Source organism: Temnothorax americanus, unplaced genomic scaffold, assembly GCF_048541705.1.
Source record: "Temnothorax americanus isolate GAGA-0224 unplaced genomic scaffold, ASM4854170v1 Scaffold24, whole genome shotgun sequence".
NCBI lineage: Eukaryota > Metazoa > Arthropoda > Insecta > Hymenoptera > Formicidae > Temnothorax > Temnothorax americanus.
The window spans coordinates 962,949-984,730 of record NW_027509381.1 but is presented as its reverse complement, the minus strand read 5'-3'; the positions used below and the strand labels follow the sequence as shown (position 1 = coordinate 984,730).

Sequence of the window (21,782 nt, the reverse complement as noted above, 5' to 3'; positions counted from 1 at the left end):
TTTTGGGAGGGTCCCAATTGCTTACAGATCGATTGCCTACAGTGTCGTTTGCCAACATCTCATTTGCCGACAATTCGTTTGCGCACAAAAATTATTGCCTACAAGTCGATTGCCTACAAGCACTATTGCGCACAATTAAAAAATTAAGAGACGAATAGACGTTTGCACACAAGATACTTTTGCACACAAGCCGCATTGCACACATAATATTATTGCCTACAGATCGATTGCCTACATTGCAAGCACTATTGCGCACAATTAAAAAATTAAGAGAAGAATGGACGTTTGCACACAAGATACTATTGCACACAAGCAACATTGCACACATAATATTATTGCCCACAGATCAATTGCCTACAAAAGCTCTACTGCGCACAAATAAAAAATTAGGAGACGAATGCACACACGACACTATTGCGCACAAGCAACATTGCACACATGAGGTCCGGTTTCTATTGCTGAATTGGCTACACTAGTTCAGAGGGCTGTACTTCTGAATGAACCGCCCTTCCTATCTTCGGGTCGATGTCCTATCTTCGGGTTTTTAAAATAGTTTTTTAGATTTTAGCCTGACAATCGTAAACAAAGTGTGCGGCACTCGGCACTCTACTTCAGGTACGAGGTATTTGTGCAAGCAATCCAGCCGGAAAACATGATCCGTGTGCCGGTGGCTTTATAGCATTTTCGACTGGGTCGGGTTTCAAGCCAACTCGAGTTGAGTTATGACGTCACAAGCTCTACTTCTAGGTTCTAATTAGACAATTTCAGCATGTGACGTAATAACCCAACTCTGGTTATTTTTGTAGAACGTAACAGTAAGGTTTCGACCAATCGCGTTGCTGCTCGATTCGGCCGTCTGTAACCGTAGAAGTAAGAATTGAGCAACGCAATTGGTCAAAACTTTACTGTTACTGTTACGAAAAGTGGGTGTGCCTTGCTTTGGAGCCACCGCAAAAGACTCTCGTCACGTAGCGTAACGTAACGTGAGTCAACACACAAGAAACGTATTGGTTAGAGCTTCCGCACAAGCTCTCGCATGGTAACGTAACGTAGATCAATGCACAAAAAACGTATAACGCCGTAACGGCCGTAACCAATACGTTTCTTGTGCGTTGCCTCACGTTAAGTTACGCTACGTGACCATACGAGAGTCTTGTGCGGTGGCTCTTTACAATCGCTTACGGTGAACATTACGATAGATGTAGTTCGGGCTTAAGGCCCGTTCGGGAAGCGCGCGTGAAGACCCTTGCACAATGGGCGCGTTCAGTAGAACAAACCACTCAGTAGCAATCGAACATGATTGGCTCTTACTTTTAGACCCAACAAATCAACGTAGCGTGTTGAGAAGACGACACTCAACAGTTGTGTCTGCTGAACGCAGCCATTGTCAGGCAACAGGCAACAGGCAATAGGAACAGGAAATAACAAAAAATTTGTTAATTATAACCTAAAAAAATTGAATGCTATGAGTGGTTGGCAACAGGCAATATAGGCACAGAAATTTCAACGTGATGGAAACTCTGTGTTTATTGCCCGTGTGTCACTGTTTATTCTGCATTTATACATGATTTCTGATTTTTATTCCCTGTTTCTATTGCCTGTTGCCTGATACTGTGCAAGGACCTTTATCGGCGCTATTGTATATTGCGGTATCAAGGGCACATGGGAAAACTTAAGCAGTAAGACGTAAAGCAGACGTAAGTCCCGGTTTTAAAATAAGTGTTTTAAGCTCTAAGCCTTAAGAAATTGTTCAATTACAGTTGAATTTAAAGAGAATAATTTACTGTGATTGGTCAATTTTTTAAGACTTATAGCTAAAAACACATGTTTATATATAGTGAAACCGAATCTATAAGCAATATAATACATATATACAGAGTAAGAGTTAGAGAATAGAATTAAATTCGCAGTTTACAAATAGTTTCGATTTACATAGATGTTAGCCTTAAATTGATAGAAATAAAGCTTAAGTCGTAGGCAAATAAACCAATCTTCGATTACTTTAATATGTAAGATAATTTTTCGTTTTTTTTTCGTTTTTAAGACTAATAATAAACCAACAAACGCTAAAATTAGACCAACAATCATCAGCAAACGATTACGCATCGATTAGGCTTTTTTGAAATTAAAAATAAAATTTTTCCGGCTAACTTAATGCTAATTTTTCTTTTTAAATTAAAAAAAAAAAAGAACCAACAAACGTTGTAATTAGGCCAACAATCACCAACAAACGACCAACAAACAATAAAAAATATAAAAATTAATAAAGTCGAAGTTGACCGGCTAAGTTACCGGAGCTGTGGTGACAACGCGAAACTCCGGTTTCAGTGTCACCAACTAATTTCAGGTTCTATGAAGTGGTGTATGTCCGTACACGTACACACACCACTGAATTGCTCACACAGACGCACGGTGGAGAGACATATGCTATAGACGCGGCAACGCCGCGCGGATTCTTTAGCAATACGGCCTATGCGCAATTCTTCTCTAACAAAGATTATATTCAGAGCAAAGAATCATTAGACAAGCGATATATTAGAGCTAAGACAAAAACAGGAACGCAGAAATATCATTATGTAATTCCAGACGGAGAAGGCACTTTGAGATTTAGGGTTGGTTTATAATAGCCGTAACCGTTGATTTAAGCCGTAATCTTTAAGAAATTGACCAATCACAGTCGATTATTCTTCTCACGTTCGATTAAACAATTTTCATCATCTGTTGAATCTCGAATTTTTAAAATATTTAAAACGTGTAAAAAAATAAACGCTACTTAATAAAAAAAATTTATCAAACATAAATAATAAACGCTTTAATTTCACTGTATTTTTTTTCTGAAATCAATTTGTAAACTATTTAGTAAGTAATCACTATGTCTTAGTATGAGAAGCTGGGCTTTGAACGAGCGACGTGCTCCCGCCCTTCTAGAGGGCAGCTCCCGAGTGGCACGATCCTCGGGGCGCCACGCTTACGTGCGGTCGGTGTGTGACAACAGAAGTGCTCGTGGTGTCGTAGCATCCAGACGTGTTGTACAAAGAGAGCAAATATATTATAGAGCATTAGAGAAATACTTGTGTTTTCCTGTCCACCTCGCCACGCATACAGTCGACATTATCGAATAGCCTACATAGATAATTATTAATAGTAGTTCCTGTGTAAATTATTTTTTCTTTTCAGATATTTTTCAGCACGAATAAATAAAATCTCATTATAAATTTAGGCTTAAAAGTTGTGAAATCAATGATAGTTTTTTACAAAAAATTTTGGAGAAAATCGATCAATACGTGTTTTTTGTAAATCAAAAATTTGTGTCAAAAATTTCAAAATCTTATAGAAATACAATTAAAAAAAATTAAAAAAAAATTTTTTGAAAAAGAAAAACGTTCTATTTGGCCCATGTTTCGTAAATTTATGGGCGTTTAAAAAAAACGTAATTTTTCAAAAATCGATATTTTGAAAACGGTTCGACAAAAAATTTGAAAAAAATCATGGAGGTCTTTTTCAACTAATACTATAACATAAAAAATTTTCAAAAAAATCGGAGATGCAAAACCCAAATGGTGTCCGATTTGGCGTGGAACGCCCCATATAAACACATGGTGTGTGTGAGTCTGTTACTACGTTTACGCGAGCGTTACTTCTACTGTAGTAATTCACGATAATTCCTTCGCGTAAAAGGGATTTTGTAGTAACTTACGATAATTTACTCCGCGTAAACGAGTGATATATCGTAAGTTACTACAGAAGTAACGCTCGCGTTAACGTAGTGTGTGTGTGTGTGTGTGTGTGTGTGCGCGTGCGCGTGCGCGTGCGCGTGCGCGTGTGCGTGTGTGTGTGTGTGTGTGTGTGTGTGTGTGTGTGTGTGTGTGTGTGTGTGTGTGTGTGTGTGTGTGTGTGTGTGTGTGTGTGTGTGTGTGTGTGTGTGTGTGGTGTGTGTATGTGTATACATCTTCCATCGCATAAATTCTGCAAATGCACTTTGCTCGAAAAATACATATGATATAAAGGCACAAAATAAAAATTTATGCAGAATTATTCTTATTGTTAGTACAAAGTAATAGGAGCATGATCCTGGAGAAGTCCCATGTCCGTGATATCGTCATCGTGGACGGGGCCTGGGGCCCACAGAAAAAATAATAAAAATAATATATTTATGTGCGTATGCGTATCGTGCTCGTGCGATTGCGTATGCGTGTGCGTGTGTATGAATATGTATGTTCAATTGCATTACGGTTTTATATGTAATATTATTTACTTTCGAGACAGTAACAATAAAAAAAATAACATATATTTCATTTATATATGTATTTTTGTTTATATTTCTCAACATTTTATCAACGAAATAATAAACAGAGTTTTTTGTCCTAAATAACATTACCGTTTTTCTTTCTTCAAATATACCCTAGAATTCCAAAAAATCCTGATTTTACCATACTAAGTGTACGCTACCCAGTGTACTAAGAGAGAGAGAGGGACAGCAATGAGAAAGGGAAAGAGGGAGAGGGAGAGAGAGAGAGAGAGAGAGAGAGAGAGAGAGAGAGAGAGAGAGAGAGGAATAAATGGGTGCATGCAAATTACATACATAGAGAAAGAAATAATAATACGAGAGATATCTGTCCTTGTATAACGAGGCATCTGTACGCTGTCAAAGCTCGTTCTTTGAAACGGCTTTATAGATCGCAAAATACTTTTACAGGAGTAAAGTTTAGGTACTAATAAAGGGTGGGATTGTAAAATAATTAGTAATAATTTAAAAAAATGTAAAATTGCCTAACGAGATATCTGTACCACATGGGCCCGATTCTCTAACGAGAAACATATGCGCAAACACTGCTCTAACAGAAAGGCTGCAAATTGATTTGCTGTCGCACAGTTTTTAGCCAATAAGCTTGCAGCTTTTCTGTTAGAGCAGAGTTTACGCATACGTTTGTAGATAGAAAATCGGGCCCCATATCTGTCAAAGCTTGTTCTTAAAAACGGCTTCATAGATTGCAAAATCCTTTTACAGGAGTAAAGTTTAGGTACTAATGAAGGGTGGGATTGTAAAATAATTAGTAATAATTGAAAAAAATGTAAAAATGTCTAACGCGATATCTGTACCACATATCTTTCAAAGCTTGTTTTTTGAAACGGCTTCATAGATCGCAAAATCCTTTTACAGAAGTAAAGTTTAGGTACTTATGAAGGGTGGGATTGTAAAATAATTAATAATAATTTAAAAAAATGTAAAAATGCCTAACGAGATATCTGTATCATATATCTGTCCTGGTTCGATTGCTGTGTAGGAACCAGACAATGTAGCCAACCCCGAAACTGCCCACAGCTGCGTGCGCCATCGCGCCATCTCTCGCAAGATCCGTGAACTACTGCTGTGACATAATTGCTGCTCTGCGTGAATATTTTTGTGAAAAATATACACGATCGTTTCAAAGCTCTCATTTTTATTCCAGGCTTTCAATCTCAATTTCAAAGGTACGTTATTGTTTGTGCACGTCTTCTGAAGGGTGGGAAAGTTTAATTTCGTACATATTACGTATACAACTGTTTATATCAGAAAATAAGGTTTTGAGGTGACAGCATTTTAAAATTTTTTTCAATTATTACTAATTATTTGACAATCCCACCCTTCATTAGTACCTCTACTTTACTCCTGTAAAAGGATTTTGCGATCTGTAAAGCCGTTTCAAAATGAGAGCTTTGAAATGAATTGTCGGTAATTTGGACGGCTTTAGCATCCCCCTTAACGAGTTATTAACTAAAACGTCTGAGCAAATGAGCGCACAAGGAGCGATAGAGGCGGGCCTCGGCGGCTGGCTGGGCTGGCACGGTGCCCGGCGCGCGGCGTGCGGTGGGGGTCGAGAGACGAGCGGCGAGCGGGGCGCGGTGCGGCGCGGCGAACGTCGAGCGACAGATGTTATACACTGCGGCGAAAAAGTATTAGAGCCAGCCCATACTAAACTTACGATAATTCCTTCGCGTAAACGGGATTTTGTAGTAACTTACAATAATTTACTACGCGTAAACGAGTGAATTATCGTAAGTTACTACAGAAGTAACGCGCTCGCGTAAACGTAGTAACAGTAGGTAGCACACGTATTGCATAAGCATTGCCGTAGCGTCTTACGCCTTAGATAATATTAATTAGTTTAGCTTGAATTATGTGTAATAGAAACATTTAATTTTAGTAAATTTAATTATTTTGCATGTCAAAGTTTACGAGGTTTACCACAAGCTTTACTTTAACTTTCGTTTATGTTAGAATAACTTTAATGGTACGTGTCCACCTGCGAGTAAAACTCTCGAGAGTAGCTCTCGAGATTGATTCTCGCAAATAGACATATTCCTAAAGAGTACCTATAACGGAGAATGAATCGCAGCTCTCGGCGAGCGAACTTTTCAAGACCTACTCGCAAATCGACACGACGTTATTTTACTCTCGGAGATCAGCTCGCCAAGCTCGAACGCTGTTCGTATTTTGAGAGCTACATGATGACACAAAGGAACTTATTGAATAATGCGGAAATCATGAACCATTGTAGAATACTACTGTGACAGAAATAAAAGTTTTTTTAATTTTTATGTTTTGCGAATAAAGTGCGAAAAATTCATAATTTAAAGAATTAGATAATAATATTTTTAATACATTCTCTTATTACTTGGTCAATAATTAGTTACACTTAATTTTACATACTTTGCACGTTTTAGTTACAGCGTTAAAATTAAATACATTTTTACATCGCGAATTAAGTACATAAAAAAAAATATATATATTTAATATTTACCTGTAAAAATCTAACATCAAGGTATTTCGCAAACTGAAAATTAAATAATAATATCGCATTATGTATTCTACTTCACAACTTGTAAGTCTGCAGAAACTTTTCATTGTTAGGAGTCTTCAATCTCAAGCTCTCTAATTGAAGCAGATCCAGCACCGAATGTACACCTGCGATCAATCCATTGCTTGACTCAGAAGGTCTTTTTGTTGTTATTTAACACCCTTTTTTTTAAATAATGCTAGCCACTATAGTAGCCGCAAGTCTCTTCGTTTACGAGACATTATAATGTCACCACTCTCAGAGATCGACTAAAAAAGTACGTAAGTGGACACAGTTTTGAGAGAACTCTCCGAAAGAATACTCTCTGGATTCTCACGAGATGCTCGCAAGAGTACAATGTCAGAAAAATTACTCTCAAATGGACAGTGTCAGAATAACTCTCGAGAGCTACTCTGGAGAGTTTTACTCGCAGGTGGACACGCGCCTTAAAACTCTCGAGAATATCTCTCGAGAGTTATTCTGACACTGTCCATTTAAGAGTAATTTTTCTGACATTGTATTCTCGCGAGCATCTCGCGAGAATCCGGAGAGTATTCTTTCGGAGAGTTCTCTCAAAACCGCATCCACTTACGTATTTTTTTAGTTGATGTCTGAAAGTGGTGACATCATAATGTCGCGTAAACGAAAAAACTTGCTCTGCTATAGTGGCTAGCATTATTTTAAAAAGGAAAAGGGCGATCATGGCGCAGAAAGATATGCGCTGCTCTAACGAGCTGAAGATCCGAGTTCAAATCCGACCGAAAATTGTCGGTTTTTATTTGATCGCCACCTCTCGGAAGGGTTAATGGCAACCCGCCGAGAGTGTATTTCTAAGAAAGCAGAAGGGAGGCTTTTGATTTTATACAGGCCGAACTTCAGGAGGCTTGAACTTGAGCTATAGTGCCGTTGAAACAACAAAAAGACCTTCTGGGTCAAGCAATGGATTGATCGCAGGTGTACATTCGGTGCTGGATCTGCTTCAATTAGAGAGCTTGAGATTGAAGACTCCTAACAATGAAAAGTTTCTGCAGACTTACAAGTTGTGAAGTGGAATACATAATGCGATATTATTATTTAGTTTTCAGTTTGCGAAATACCTTGATGTTAGATTTTTACAGGTAAATATTAAATATATATTTTTTTTATGTACTTAATTCGCGATGTAAAAATGTATTTAATTTTAACGCTGTAACTAAAACGTGCAAAGTATGTAAAATTAAGTGTAACTAATTATTGACCAAGTAATAAGAGAATGTATTAAAAATATTATTATCTAATTCTTTAAATTATGAATTTTTCGCACTTTATTCGCAAAACATAAAAATTAAAAAAACTTTTATTTCTGTCACAGTAGTATTCTACAATGGTTCATGATTTCCGCATTATTCAATAAGTTCCTTTGTGTCATCATGTAGCTCTCAAAATACGAACAGCGTTCGAGCTTGGCGAGCTGATCTCCGAGAGTAAAATAACGTCGTGTCGATTTGCGAGTAGGTCTTGAAAAGTTCGCTCGCCGAGAGCTGCGATTCATTCTCCGTTATAGGTACTCTTTAGGAATATGTCCATTTGCGAGAATCAATCTCGAGAGCTACTCTCGAGAGTTTTACTCGCAGGTGGACACGCACCATTAAAGTTATTCTAACATAAACGAAAGTTAAAGTAAAGCTTGTGGTAAACCTCGTAAACTTTGACATGCAAAATAATTAAATTTACTAAAATTAAATGTTTCTATTACACATAATTCAAGCTAAACTAATTAATATTATCTAAGGCGTAAGACGCTACGGCAATGCTTATGCAATACGTGTGCTACCTACTGTTACTACGTTTACGCGAGCGCGTTACTTCTGTAGTAACTTACGATAATTCACTCGTTTACGCGTAGTAAATTATTGTAAGTTACTACAAAATCCCGTTTACGCGAAGGAATTATCGTAAGTTTAGTATGGGCTGGCTCTAATACTTTTTCGCCGCAGTGTATAACATCTGTCGCTCGACGTTCGCCGCGCCGCACCGCGCCCCGCTCGCCGCTCGTCTCTCGACCCCCACCGCACGCCGCGCGCCGGGCACCGTGCCAGCCCAGCCAGCCGCCGAGGCCCGCCTCTATCGCTCCTTGTGCGCTCATTTGCTCAGACGTTTTATTTAATAACTCGTTAACTATTACGAATTTTGCAAAATGGTACGAGACTTTTCTTTTCAGTTTGACCCAATCTACCGCCCTTATTCAGGTGGTTACTTTTATTTCGAACACCTTGTATATACGAAAATGTCATTTCACTTAAAATATTTATTTTTTGTTACAGCCTGAAACGTTAAGCTCGTTGGTGCGGGCGGTATATAACGCGATGCGAGACAGAGGCAGAGGCAGAGGCAGAGGCAGAGGCAGAGGCAGTGGCAGAGGTGGAGGTAGAGGAAGAGGCAGAGGCAGAGGCGAAGCTGGAGAAGAGAAAAAAATCACGGGAATTAAAATTCATTATTATGAGAAATAACTTTTATATCATACGTACTTTTTTTAATTTACTTTGAAATAAAATAACAATCAAGAGACACGGTAGTGTCTCGCGCCAAGTACACGCGGAGCGAGACCGACCGTGACTCTTTTACGCGACGCGACGGGTTGCGAGTACCCGAGATGTTGAGATCTCGATAACGAGTGAACGGATCAAGTTCTAAGTAGGCTTGATCGATAGCTTGGGGTCCAATTAGGGGGGGGTTTCTCTCATAATATTCCGCTACGTGCCTTACGAGCGGAGATATTGCGACGCAAAGTCCAAATGTGAAAATTTATTTTTAAGATACTCCTCCTCCTCCTAACGCCGCGATCTATCAGAGAAACGTCACTTTCACTTTTTCGACGCTGGCGGCGCAGGTATCGCCAGTTTCGATATCGCGCGCGTATTTCGAAATTAGGTCGATAGACTTATCGGTCAGAGGAAGATTTCTATTTAGGTAAATTAGGTATATATATAATAAATATTGAGTCAACGGAAAAGAAGGTTCTCTACGCTTGGCAGAAAGTGCCGCTAGGGAATTTTTAAGTCGATTCTTATGAATCAAGCTTGAATTTGATGTCTATGTATCCCAGGTTGCCGATGACGAGGTCCAGATAGTGCGCTTCATAGTTTTCGGTGTCCAGGTGTAATAATACGTTGAATGCGATGTCTACGTGTCCCAGGTTGCCGATGACGAGGTCCACACAGTGCGCTCCGTAGTTTTCGGTGTCTACGTGTATTAATACCTTGAATTCGATGTCCACGTGTCCCAGGTTGCCGATGACGAGGTCCACATAGTGCGCTTCATAGTTTTCGGTGTCCAGGTGTAATAATACGTTGAATGCGATGTCTACGTGTCCCAGGTTGCCGATGACGAGGTCCACACAGTGCGCTCCGTAGTTTTCGGTGTCTACGTGTATTAATACCTTGAATTCGATGTCCACGTGTCCCAGGTTGCCGATGACGAGATCCACATAGTGCGCTTCGTAGTTTTCGGTGTCCAGGTGTAATAATACGTTGAATGCGATGCCTACGTGTCCCAGGTTGCCGATGACGAGGTCCACACAGTGCGCTCCGTAGTTTTCGGTGTCTACGTGTATTAATACCCTGAATTCGATGTTCACGTATCCCAGGGTTGCCGATGACAAGGTCCACATAGTGCGCTCCGTAGTTTTCGGTGTCTACGTGTATTAATATTTTGAATTCGATGTCCACGTATCCCAGGTTGCCGATGACGGGATCCAGATAATGCGCTTCATAGTTTCCGGTGTCCAGGTGTAATCGTACGTTGAATTCGATGTCTACGTGTCCCAGGTTGCCGATGACGAGGTCCACACAATGCGCTCCGTAGTTTTCGGTGTCTACGTGTGTTAATACCCTGAATTCGATGTTCACGTATCCCAGGTTGCCGATGACAAGGTCCACATAATGCGCTCCGTAGTTTTCGGTGTCTACGTGTATTAATATTTTGAATTCGATGTCCACGTGTCCCAGGTTGCCGATGACGGGATCCAGATAATGCGCTTCATAGTTTTCGGTGTCCAGGTGTAATCGTACGTTGAATTCGATGTCTAGGTGTCCCAGGTTGCCGATGACGAGGTCCACATAGTGCGCTCCGTAGTTTTCGGTGTCTACGTGTATTAATACCTTGAATTCGATGTCCACGTGTCCCAGGTTGCCGATGACGAAGTCCACATAGTGCGCTTCATAGTTTTCGGTGTCCAGGTGTAATAATACGTTGAATGCGATGTCTACGTGTCCCAGGTTGCCGATGACGAGGTCCACACAGTGCGCTCCGTAGTTTTCGGTGTCTACGTGTATTAATACCTTGAATTCGATGTCCACGTGTCCCAGGTTGCCGATGACGAGGTCCACATAGTGCGCTTCATAGTTTTCGGTGTCCAGGTGTAATAATACGTTGAATGCGATGTCTACGTGTCCCAGGTTGCCGATGACGAGGTCCACACAGTGCGCTCCGTAGTTTTTGGTGTCTACGTGTATTAATACCTTGAATTCGATGTCCACGTGTCCCAGGTTGCCGATGACGAGGTCCACATAGTGCGCTTCGTAGTTTTCGGTGTCCAGGTGTAATAATACGTTGAATGCGATGTCTACGTGTCCCAGGTTGCCGATGACGAGGTCCACACAGTGCGCTCCGTAGTTTTCGGTGTCTACGTGTATTAATACCCTGAATTCGATGTTCACGTATCCCAGGTTGCCGATGACAAGGTCCACATAGTGCGCTCCGTAGTTTTCGGTGTCTACGTGTATTAATATTTTGAATTCGATGTCCACGTATCCCAGGTTGCCGATGACGGGATCCAGATAGTGCGCTTCATAGTTTCCGGTGTCCAGGTGTAATCGTACGTTGAATTTGATGTCTAGGTGTCCCAGGTTGCCGATGACAAGGTCCACATAGTGTATATGTATTATTATGTTGTTACCCTGTTATGTTGTTACCTCGAAAAAAACAAAGTGGTAGTATTATACCTCCAAATAGCTTTATCCTGTACATACTGTTTATAAAATGCGTAATATACTACAAAAAGGCGTGATATCCGCACAAAATTACCTTTTTTAAAAAAAGGTAAAAAAAAGGCGCCAAGTACACGTATAGTAGTGTATATGTTGTTACCTAAAAAAAAAAAGAATGTGGTAGTATTATACCTCGAAAAAACCTAAGTAACAAGTGGTAGATCTTTATATCTCGAAAAATCTCGAAAAAATCTAAGCAGTAGTATCTTTATTTCCGAAAAATTATAACCCAAGTGATACACGTCACAATATTATGTCACCTTATCAAAAAGAAGAGTCGCGCTTCAAGTGATCTATTACAATTACAAAAAAGAAATGATATCTCTTTAAGTTAGAGCGCCAATTACAGAGAGAACATGTATATTGCCTCAAAAATAATTGTTGCACTACATTGAAAAATCTTTACATTGTGTCAATTAGAAAAGAATGTATAATAACAATTTTATAAGATTAAAAAATTTTATTTAAATTTAACAAGGGAATACAAGATATTTAAATACAAAGTTATTTACATGTGTATTTTTTAATGGCCACAAAGAATTACAGAAGTAACAGTACAAAATAAAAATATTTTATTAAAATACATAAATCTTTCTTGTAAAAAAACTTGGCGCTGCTAGACCTCGAAATTTTAAATAAATAAATAAACTTATTCTATACTTAATTATAAGCCGCATTATCCGCCGTCCGCGTAGTCACGCACACCTATATCACTCACTCCCACATCCACGCTGATAATCATTTAATATTACTCCCATTGTATTCTTCTCTGAATTATTTTTATTTATTGTTGTCCTTATTTATTTAAAAGGTCTAGCAGCGCCAAGTTTTTTTACAAGAAAAATTTATATATTTTAATAAAATATTTTTATTTTGTACTGTTACTTCTGTAATTCTTTGTGGCCATTAAAAAATACACATGTAAATAACTTTGTATTTAAATATCTTGTATTCCCTTGTTAAATTTAAATAAAATTTTTTAATCTTATAAAATTGTTATTATACATTCTTTTCTAATTGACACAATGTAAAGATTTTTCAATGTAGTGCAACAATTATTTTTTGAGGCAATATTAATATACCTACATATAGATAATATATTTTATTTATGCGTAGCTGTTCCTCTGACTCCTAAAAATCCTTTCCTTTCTTAATTAATAAAAATATAGTATTAAGTTAACAAATAATTTTTATATTAATAAATATTTATTTTGTTTTATTTACAATTTATATATATATATATATACTTATTTTATTTATTTAATTATATTTCTATAAAAATCCCTTCTTAGTGAGTGCTTACGTTATGGAAACAAAATACTCCTCGAATTTCATGTTTCTAGGTTTAGAGGTTTGGGCTTCGCCCCGGAGGATATATGTAGAAAAACACGCAAATAATCTCTCTCTCCCTCTCTCTCTCTTTCTCTCTCTCTCTCTCTCTCTTTCTCTTTCCCCCTCCCCTTTTTTCTCTCTTTCTCTTTCTCTCCCTTTTTCTCTCTCTTCCTCTCTCCCTCTATCCCTTTACTCCTCTCTCCCTTTCCCTCCCTCTCTCTCTTTCTCTCTCTCCCCCCCTCTTTCTTTCCCTCCCTGTTTTTATATACAACTCTTTGAGATTTGGTCATTTGGAACCGAATTCCAAAAAGATTGGTAACAAAAAATAGTACACTTTATAGCACTTCCCGGGAAATTTTGTCCCTATTTCATGTATAATTCTTTGAGATTCAATCATCAATTATTTCCCGAAAATTTGAAAAAATTAAAAAAACTGGTTTCCAAAAAAATCGGTAACAAAAACTATACACATCATGGCGCTCCCCGTAAAATTCTACCCCTACTTCATATATAATTTTTTGCGATTTGGTCAATTAATTCCCAAAAAATTGGAAAAATTTCTGATACCTATTTCCAAAAAGATTGGTAACGAAAAATTATACACATCATGGCAATCCCCGAAAAATTCTACCCTCACTTCATATACAATTCTTCGAGATTCGGTCAATTATTTCCCGAAACATTGAAAGAATTAGAAAAACCGGTTTCCAAAAAATTGATAACAAAAAATTATACACATTTAAAATTTGAAGGATTTGAAGGAGAAAAACAATTAAATTTTCTTTATAATGTGAACAATTCTTTAAAATTTGGTCAATTATTTCCCGAAAAATTGGAAAAATTTCGGATACCGGTTCCCAAGAAGATCGGTAACGAAAAACTATACACTCTATAGCACTCCCCGGAAAATTCTACCCTTGATTCATATACAATTCTTTAAAATTCAATCAATTATTTTCCGAAAAATTGGGGAAATTTCGGATACCGATTTCCAAAAAGATCGGTAATAAGAAACGATACACTTTATAACACTCCCCGGAAAATTCTACCCCTACTTCATATACAATACTTTCAAAACCAGTCGAATAGTTTAAGAGTGCATAAAAAACATACATACATACATACATTCATTTATATATATATTTTTTTTTTTAATTTTTTTACCCTTATTTTCCTTCCTCAATATCCATTTTCTTTAGATTTTACTTTCCATTTCCATATATTTCTTTTTCCATATATTTCTTTTGACATTTACTAACAACTGACATATACTGAGTGAAATTATCAACTTATCTATATAGAATGTGAGAGGCCGATTAACTTGAAACTTGGTGACATTTATGAGTATATGTTCGGCTCGAACTTCTAAACTCGAATTTCTGAGCCGAACATATACTCATAAATGTCACCAAGTTTCAAGGGTAAACCAAAGGATAATGTCGCTGCCCTAGATATAGAGGTCAATGTTGAATCTTAATAACGCGAAAATATACGACGATGCGCCACGTAGTGTCTATGTCATTTGTCTGTGTTATGTTATGAAGTTGCTGCTTTCACATATTATATGTCAAAACTGATAAATCAGTCACTTCAATTCGTGACTGTCGCGAGCAATTAATTATTTAGTGAAAACTTATTTAGTGCCACTTTTGACGTTATTAAATTTTACAGTCAATACTACTTTCGGATACCGATTTCCAAAAAGATCGGTAACAAAAAATTATACATTCTATAACACTCCCCGAAAAATTCTACCCCTACTTCATATACAATACTTTCAAAACCAATTTCCAAAAAGATACCGATTCCCAAAAAGATCGGTAACGAAAAACTGTACAGTTTATAGCACTTCCCGGGAAATTCTACCCCTACTTCATATATAATTTTTTGCGATTCGGTCAATTAATTCCCGAAAAATTTGAAACAATTCTGATACCGGCTTCCAAAAAATCGGTAACGAAAAATTATACACTTTATAACATTCCCCGGAAAATTCTACCCCCGTTTCATATACAATTCTTTGAGATTCGGTCAATTATTTTCCAAAAATTAAAAAAAATTAAAAAAACCGGTTTCCAGAAAATCGGTAACAAAAAACTATACACATTATGACACTCCCCGGGAAATTCTACTCCTGTTTCATATATATTTCTTTGAAATTCGGTCAATTATTTCCCAAAAAAATGAAAAAATGTTGAATACCGGTTCCCAAAAAGATCGGTAACGAAAAATTATACACTTTATAGCACTCCCCGGAAAATTCTACCCCTGTTTGATCTACAATTCTTTGAAATTCGGTGAATTATTTCTCGAAAAATTAAAAAAATTAGAAAAACCGGTTTACAGAAAATCGGTAACAAAAAACTATACACATAGTGGCACTCCCCGGAAAATTCTACCCCTATTTCATATACTTTTGGTAAAAATTCGGTTCAGGGGTTTGGGCTGGGCGTTGATGAGTGAGTGAGTGAGTCAGTCAGGACATCTTCCTTTATATATATATAGATATAATTTATAAATATTTATAAATGTAACGTAGCGCATCTCGTCGTTTTGCCAACTCGAGATTCGGCACTCGGCGAGACACCGTACGCGATACCCGAAATGCGTGGCAACGTCGCATAGCCGGCGAAGCAGCTACGTCATAGACGGAGACAATCGAGACAGTAATGGAGGATTCACACTGCGTCCGATGTTCGACGTACGACGATCCGACATCCAATAGGAAATTTTTGTCTCTAATAATAAATTCTGTTATGGAGGATTCACACCGCGTCCGATGTTCGACGTACGACGATCCGACATCCAATAGGAAATTTTTGTCTCTAATAATAAATTCTGGCTGCGGCCCATTTAACGCTACAAACGCTTCGAAGCATTCCTCTTCTCTTTTCTTTCAATGAAGAAAGAAGGAGAAGAAGAACGCTCCAAAACATTTCTAGCGTCAAGTGGACCGCAGCCTCTGTTATTGGATGTCGGATCGTCGTACGTCGAACATCAGACGCAATGTGAATCCTCCATTATTGGATGTCGGATCGTCGTACGTCGAACATCGGACGTGATCGGACGCAATGTGAATCCTCCATAAATCGTAAATCGTATGTCTGTCCTTCTCTCCTCGCTCGAAGCTTGCCGAGCGGCGAGCGCCGGGGCCGGCCGAGCGCGACCGCCGCGGCCGCACTGGCCGCAGCATATCCCCTCTAACTGGCTAGTTCGGACACGAACCATAAGTACGGACGCAAACCATGTGCGGAAACCGCAGTGCGGTTACCGAGCGAAACGACGTAGTTGATGCGCACTTTCTCAGGCGGCGCGTCGGAAAATGCGACACAGAAAAATTGACGAAAAATGCCGGGATGCGGATGGCTTCTCTCAGGTTTCTCTCTGCTATGGTCTAGTCTAAATGGTCTAAAGTTTCCCGTTTCCCGCCGAAACGGATTTTAGCGGCATTTTGGCCGTTGCTGACCGGAAAGGAAACAGCTGCGCCAATAATTAGAAGAAGAAGAGGATTTTAGCGGCGACGGCGTGACGTGCTGGTTGATAGTTGATTTACCAATTACCTTTATTTGGTCTTTTAAACAAAAGTAGCCGGTTTGCTCGCGCGAGATGGAGGGCTTTGACGATCCGGGCGTGTTCTTCTCTGACAACTTCGCGGTAGACGAGGATCACGAAAATCGCGTGAATCTCCAACACTCGAAGAAGAAATTCAAGGAATTCATCCGACAATTTCACGAGGGTAACTTCAACTATAAATACCGGTAATAAGAAACATCGATTTACTTTGCATAGCCGTGATTATGTCCGATAATTCAGTATCGTTTTTAATTTCTTCAGAGATACTTTAAAGCGCAATTACAATCTCGGCCAATATTGGCTAGAGATCAATCTCGAGGATTTAGCAGCTTTCGACGAGTCGCTCGCAGAAAAGATTCAAAAGCTCCCGACAGAATACTTATCCGTTCTGGAGGAGGCTGCGAAGGATGTCGCAGATGAGCTTACGGCACCACGACCTGAGGGTGAGGAGAAAATGGAAGATATTCAGGTGTTGCTGTGTTCAGACGCTCATCCGAGCTCGCTGAGGGGAATGAAGGTGATACCACAATTCTCACGATGCGTAAAAATGAGTTCACAGTTCACAAGTTTACACACGCATAAAGTTACACTATCATACATTTACAGGATGTCAAATTCTTTATGTAATCAGCATTTATTTGTCATGTAAAATTGTCCTCTAAACTTGTTAGACCAAGCAAAAATACAAAATGTTTAGATATATGAGTTCTTATAATTGTTTCACTTGCAGCCAGATATTGTTTCCAAGCTCGTCAAGATTCCTGGTATAATTGTATCCGCATCTGGCATTAGATCAAAGGCAACAAAGATTGCGATACAGTGTCGTTCTTGCAAAGTCACTCAAGTAAATATTCCTATCAAGCCGGGTCTGGAGGGATATACGCTACCCAGAAAATGTTCTACGTAAGCCTCTTTTCATAAATACTTAATTGTTAAATTGTAAGGTGTCGCTCAAATAATTGTTGTTATTAGGGAGCAAGCTGGTCGTCCAAAATGTCCTCTGGATCCTTTTTTTATAATGCCGGATAAATGTCACTGCGTAGACTTTCAAGTGTTGAAGCTTCAGGAATTGCCAGATCACATACCACAGGGCGAAATGCCCAGACATTTGCAGATATATTGTGATCGGTATTTATGTGACAGAGTTGTGCCTGGCAATAGAGTTCTGATTCTCGGGATATATTCTATTAAAAAGGTGTCTAAGACCGGTGGTAAGGGTGCAGGCAGGGAGAAGGCGTTAGTAGGCGTTCGAGCTCCATATATTCGGGTTCTTGGTATCTCTGTGGATGGAGAAAATACCAACATAGGTACTGGCACATTAATACAAAAACGAAATGTTGCTGAAAAGTATCAATCAGTGATTTGTTCATTTATTTCTCTTTTCTGTGTTTCCTATGTAGGAACTCAGCCACCCGTTACATCCGAAGAAGAAGATCTTTTCATTCGTTTAGCGGCAGATCCTAATCTGTACGAGAGAATTGCGAAGAGCATAGCTCCCAGTATTTTTGGTGCAATAGACATCAAGAAAGCTATCGCGTGTTTACTATTTGGTGGATCGAGAAAACTAATGCCGGATGGTTTATGCAGGAGAGGCGACATTAATATTTTAATGCTGGGTGATCCGGGTACCGCTAAGTCGCAGTTGTTGAAATTTGTAGAGAGAGTCGCTCCCATAGCCGTTTATACATCAGGAAAAGGTAGTTCCGCAGCTGGTTTGACAGCGTCTGTATCGAGAGATCCAGCAACTGTAAGTCACATTCTCGTTAAGAAATAATTTCTGTTATAAAAAATTTTTGTAATTAATTTAAATAAGTAAATTTATCTTAATTTAAAAAAAAATATATATATATACACGATACATATTTTAGAGGAATTTCGTCATGGAAGGTGGAGCAATGGTTCTCGCGGATGGTGGAGTTGTTTGCATAGACGAATTCGACAAAATGAAGGAGGATGATCGAGTGGCGATACACGAAGCTATGGAGCAACAAACAATCTCTATAGCGAAGGCGGGAATAACGACAACTCTGAATACACGATGTTCCGTTTTAGCGGCGGCGAATTCGGTCTTCGGCCGCTGGGACGATATAAAGGGCGAAGAGAATATAGATTTTATGCCGACAATCTTGTCACGTTTCGATATGATATTTATTGTTAAAGATGAGCATGAACACAACAGGGATATAACTCTAGCTAAACACATTATGAATATTCACTGTAATGCTGGTCAGATCACAGAACAATCGGTAGAGGGAGAAATTCCTGTGCACATTCTCAGAAAATATATTAACTATTGTAGAACGTAAGTTTGCTGTATCTTATTGCACATAACGTATACATCTCATAAAATCCAACATGTGTTTTTTTCCATATCATAGGCGTTGCGGCCCTAGACTCAGTGCAGAAGCAGGGGAGAAATTAAAAAATCGTTACGTAATGATGCGAGCTGGTACAAGAGAACATGAGAAAGATTCTGAAAAAAGATCATCGATACCTATAACAGTCCGGCAGCTTGAAGCGGTTATACGAATCTCCGAAGCTTTAACCAAAATGCAATTACAACCCTTCGCTACTGAACTCCACGTTAACGAAGCTTTAAGGCTCTTTCAAGTGTCTACATTAGAAGCTGCAATGTCTGGGTCGTTAGCAGGTACACTGCAAATTAATAAATATATAAAACACTAAAATTGCTAAACAAATATCGTTTAATCTTCTTTGGATCGCGTATACTTAGTCACATAAAATATAAAAATTACATTAAAGATATACATTGTAATATTTTATATATTTCAAGTGGTACATTATATTTGACATACACAGCCAAAGAAAATACTTTGCACATACAAAGAACTGTAACATAATTTATTATCAGGGGCAGAAGGATTTACCTCAGAAGAGGATCATGAGATGTTATCTCGCATTGAAAAGCAATTGAAGAATAGATTTCCTATTGGACATCAAGTATCTGAGCAAAATATAGTGAAAGATTTTCTTAAGCAGTTATTTCCAGAACGTGCTATTCACAAAGTTATACATACAATGATACGCCGCGGTGAACTTCAGCATCGTTTGCAACGGAAAATGTTGTATAGGCTGCATTGAAGAACAACAGAAATTTCGCCGATGTATAATTACATAATACGTATAACGTATCATGCTCGTTTGGTATGCTAATTGTAATTCTTTCTCAACTATTTTGATACAAACTAATGACTTGCGCGTTAATTTACGATTATGGAAGTTCCTTTTTAAATGGATAATGTGGGTGATTTTGAATTCTGAAATAGATATAATAATCATATGTAAGTAAATTTTACATGAAATATATTATTTTTATAAATTAAAGTTCTGAATACATTTATAGCGAAATAGTATCTATTCTCTAACTTACCCTTTAAAAAATAAGAAATTAAAAATTCTTCCATTAGCACCTTTATCTAAGGTATTTAAGACTTTCATATTTTCCTCTGTTAAGGCAAAATCGAATAAATCGATATTCGACTTGATTCTTTCGGGAGACGAACTCTTAGGGATAATTACAACACCTAGTTGTAGTAAATGACGCAATAAAACTTGGGCTGCTGTCTTTTTATGCTCCCCAGCAATATTTTGAATAATCGGATGATTTAACAAGTCGGGAAATGCGTCTGAAGTGTAATTATATTTCGTTTGAAAGTGCGTCTTTGCAGCTGGAGAGCCCAATGGACTATAACCCGTTACAACAATATTGTGCTTCTTGCACAATTCTCGAATTGGTATCTGCTGCATATAAGCATGCAACTCCACCTAAAAAATTTTAAACGTTATCTCGTTTATATTATCGACGAGGATTAAATTGTATAATTATTTATCTAACAGATAAATTTACATAGCAATTAATGAATAATTTACCTGCAGATTACTTGGCTTAATTTGTGCATTTTTCCAAATGGTCGAAATCTGTTCTTCGTTGAAGTTGCTTAAACCTATAGATCTGGTACGTCCCGATTTAACTTGTTTCTCCATCTCCTACAAAATAATCCTGATCCCTCAGAGATCTCTTTTATATTATAGTAATGTGTTATATATGATTCTCTAATGTGATTCCATACTTTCCACACCAAGACAGGATCTGTATTAAAGTCGAGTATGTAATTTCCATCTTCATTCGTCGCTGCCGTGCACGTATTTTCATCTAATTTAAATGCGAAGGGCATGTGGACAAGGTACATATCTAAGTAATCCAATCCAAGCTTCTCCAACGACAATTTAATGAACTTTTCTACGTCGGATGGTCGATTGCCAAAATGGGGTAACTAAAAGCATTAAAAGATTCTTTAAATACAGTTGTTTGATACAGCAATTATATAACACTTGTAATCATTAAGTAGTAAATTGCGACAGTAATTAGTCGCTGTATTGAATTCGTACAGTACACTACCTTTGTCGTGATAAAAACTTCTTCTCTAGTACCACCTTTCTCAAACCATTTTTTCAAAGCTCTGCCGATTGCATCCTCGTTATTATAATTTGCTGCTGTATCAATATGCCTGTAACCATACTCTAAGGCAGTGCTCACGACAGTTTCAATCTCATCTGGTTTAGCCTGGAAACAGTTTTACACCCCTTACCAGATTATTTCATACATATACAATTGATAATCATGACATAAAAAATGTGCGATCGATGAGATATATTATTATCGCAGAGCAATCTAATATTATTTTATCACCTGCCACGTTCCCAGTCCCACTGTGGGCATATCATATCCTGACAGCAATCGTACAGAATGCATGTTAGATTCTCATCAATATTGCATTACAACTAATGTAGCACAGCTGTCACATTAAATGTGTTAAAGCAGCATTGCTATTTGGAAGTAAGTAGGTCTACGTTTAAGTTCGCAGTATCGTATTAATTTCAGGTCAGGTTTCGAGTACGAGATTAATGTGGTGGTGGCGATACACTTGGAGAGGCCGTTTCTAAAGTTAGAATAGCTGCACACTAACAAACACGCGAGCCTCTAACGTCGCCGCGCATCGTAATCGCAGTC

The 21,782-nt window shown here is 38.2% G+C and overlaps 2 protein-coding genes across 5 annotated transcripts; one reads left to right on the top strand and one right to left on the bottom strand.

The window, feature by feature from the left end:
- Positions 1-16,543: 16,543 nt before the first annotated feature.
- Positions 16,544-20,095, top strand: LOC143898721 (DNA replication licensing factor mcm5). Of its 2 annotated transcripts, none has more exons than XM_077408388.1 (8): positions 16,544-16,935; positions 17,012-17,267; positions 17,481-17,653; positions 17,723-18,057; positions 18,151-18,497; positions 18,619-19,052; positions 19,129-19,400; positions 19,623-20,095. In XM_077408388.1, exons 1-8 carry the CDS (start codon positions 16,784-16,786, stop codon positions 19,850-19,852), a joined length of 2,199 nt encoding a protein of 732 aa, XP_077264514.1. In that variant the 5' UTR covers positions 16,544-16,783; the 3' UTR covers positions 19,853-20,095. The 2 variants fall into 2 exon arrangements, with proteins under 2 accessions (XP_077264514.1, XP_077264515.1); XM_077408389.1 differs by having other exon boundaries at positions 16,773-16,913.
- Positions 18,101-21,747, bottom strand: LOC143898724 (aldo-keto reductase family 1 member A1). Of its 3 annotated transcripts, none has more exons than XR_013257281.1 (8): positions 21,462-21,747; positions 21,171-21,335; positions 20,842-21,045; positions 20,642-20,758; positions 20,142-20,536; positions 19,639-20,028; positions 19,245-19,405; positions 18,101-18,495 (listed from the first exon to the last, which is right to left on the bottom strand). XR_013257281.1 is itself a non-coding variant. In XM_077408395.1 (6 exons), the coding sequence occupies exons 1-6, from the start codon at positions 21,522-21,524 to the stop codon at positions 19,983-19,985; spliced, it is 990 nt and encodes a 329-aa protein (XP_077264521.1). In that variant the 5' UTR covers positions 21,525-21,747; the 3' UTR covers positions 19,437-19,982. The 3 variants fall into 3 exon arrangements, 1 of the variants encoding a protein (XP_077264521.1); XR_013257282.1 differs by having other exon boundaries at positions 18,101-18,474; XM_077408395.1 differs by lacking the exons at positions 18,101-18,495; positions 19,245-19,405 and having other exon boundaries at positions 19,437-20,028.
- Positions 21,748-21,782: the final 35 nt, after the last annotated feature.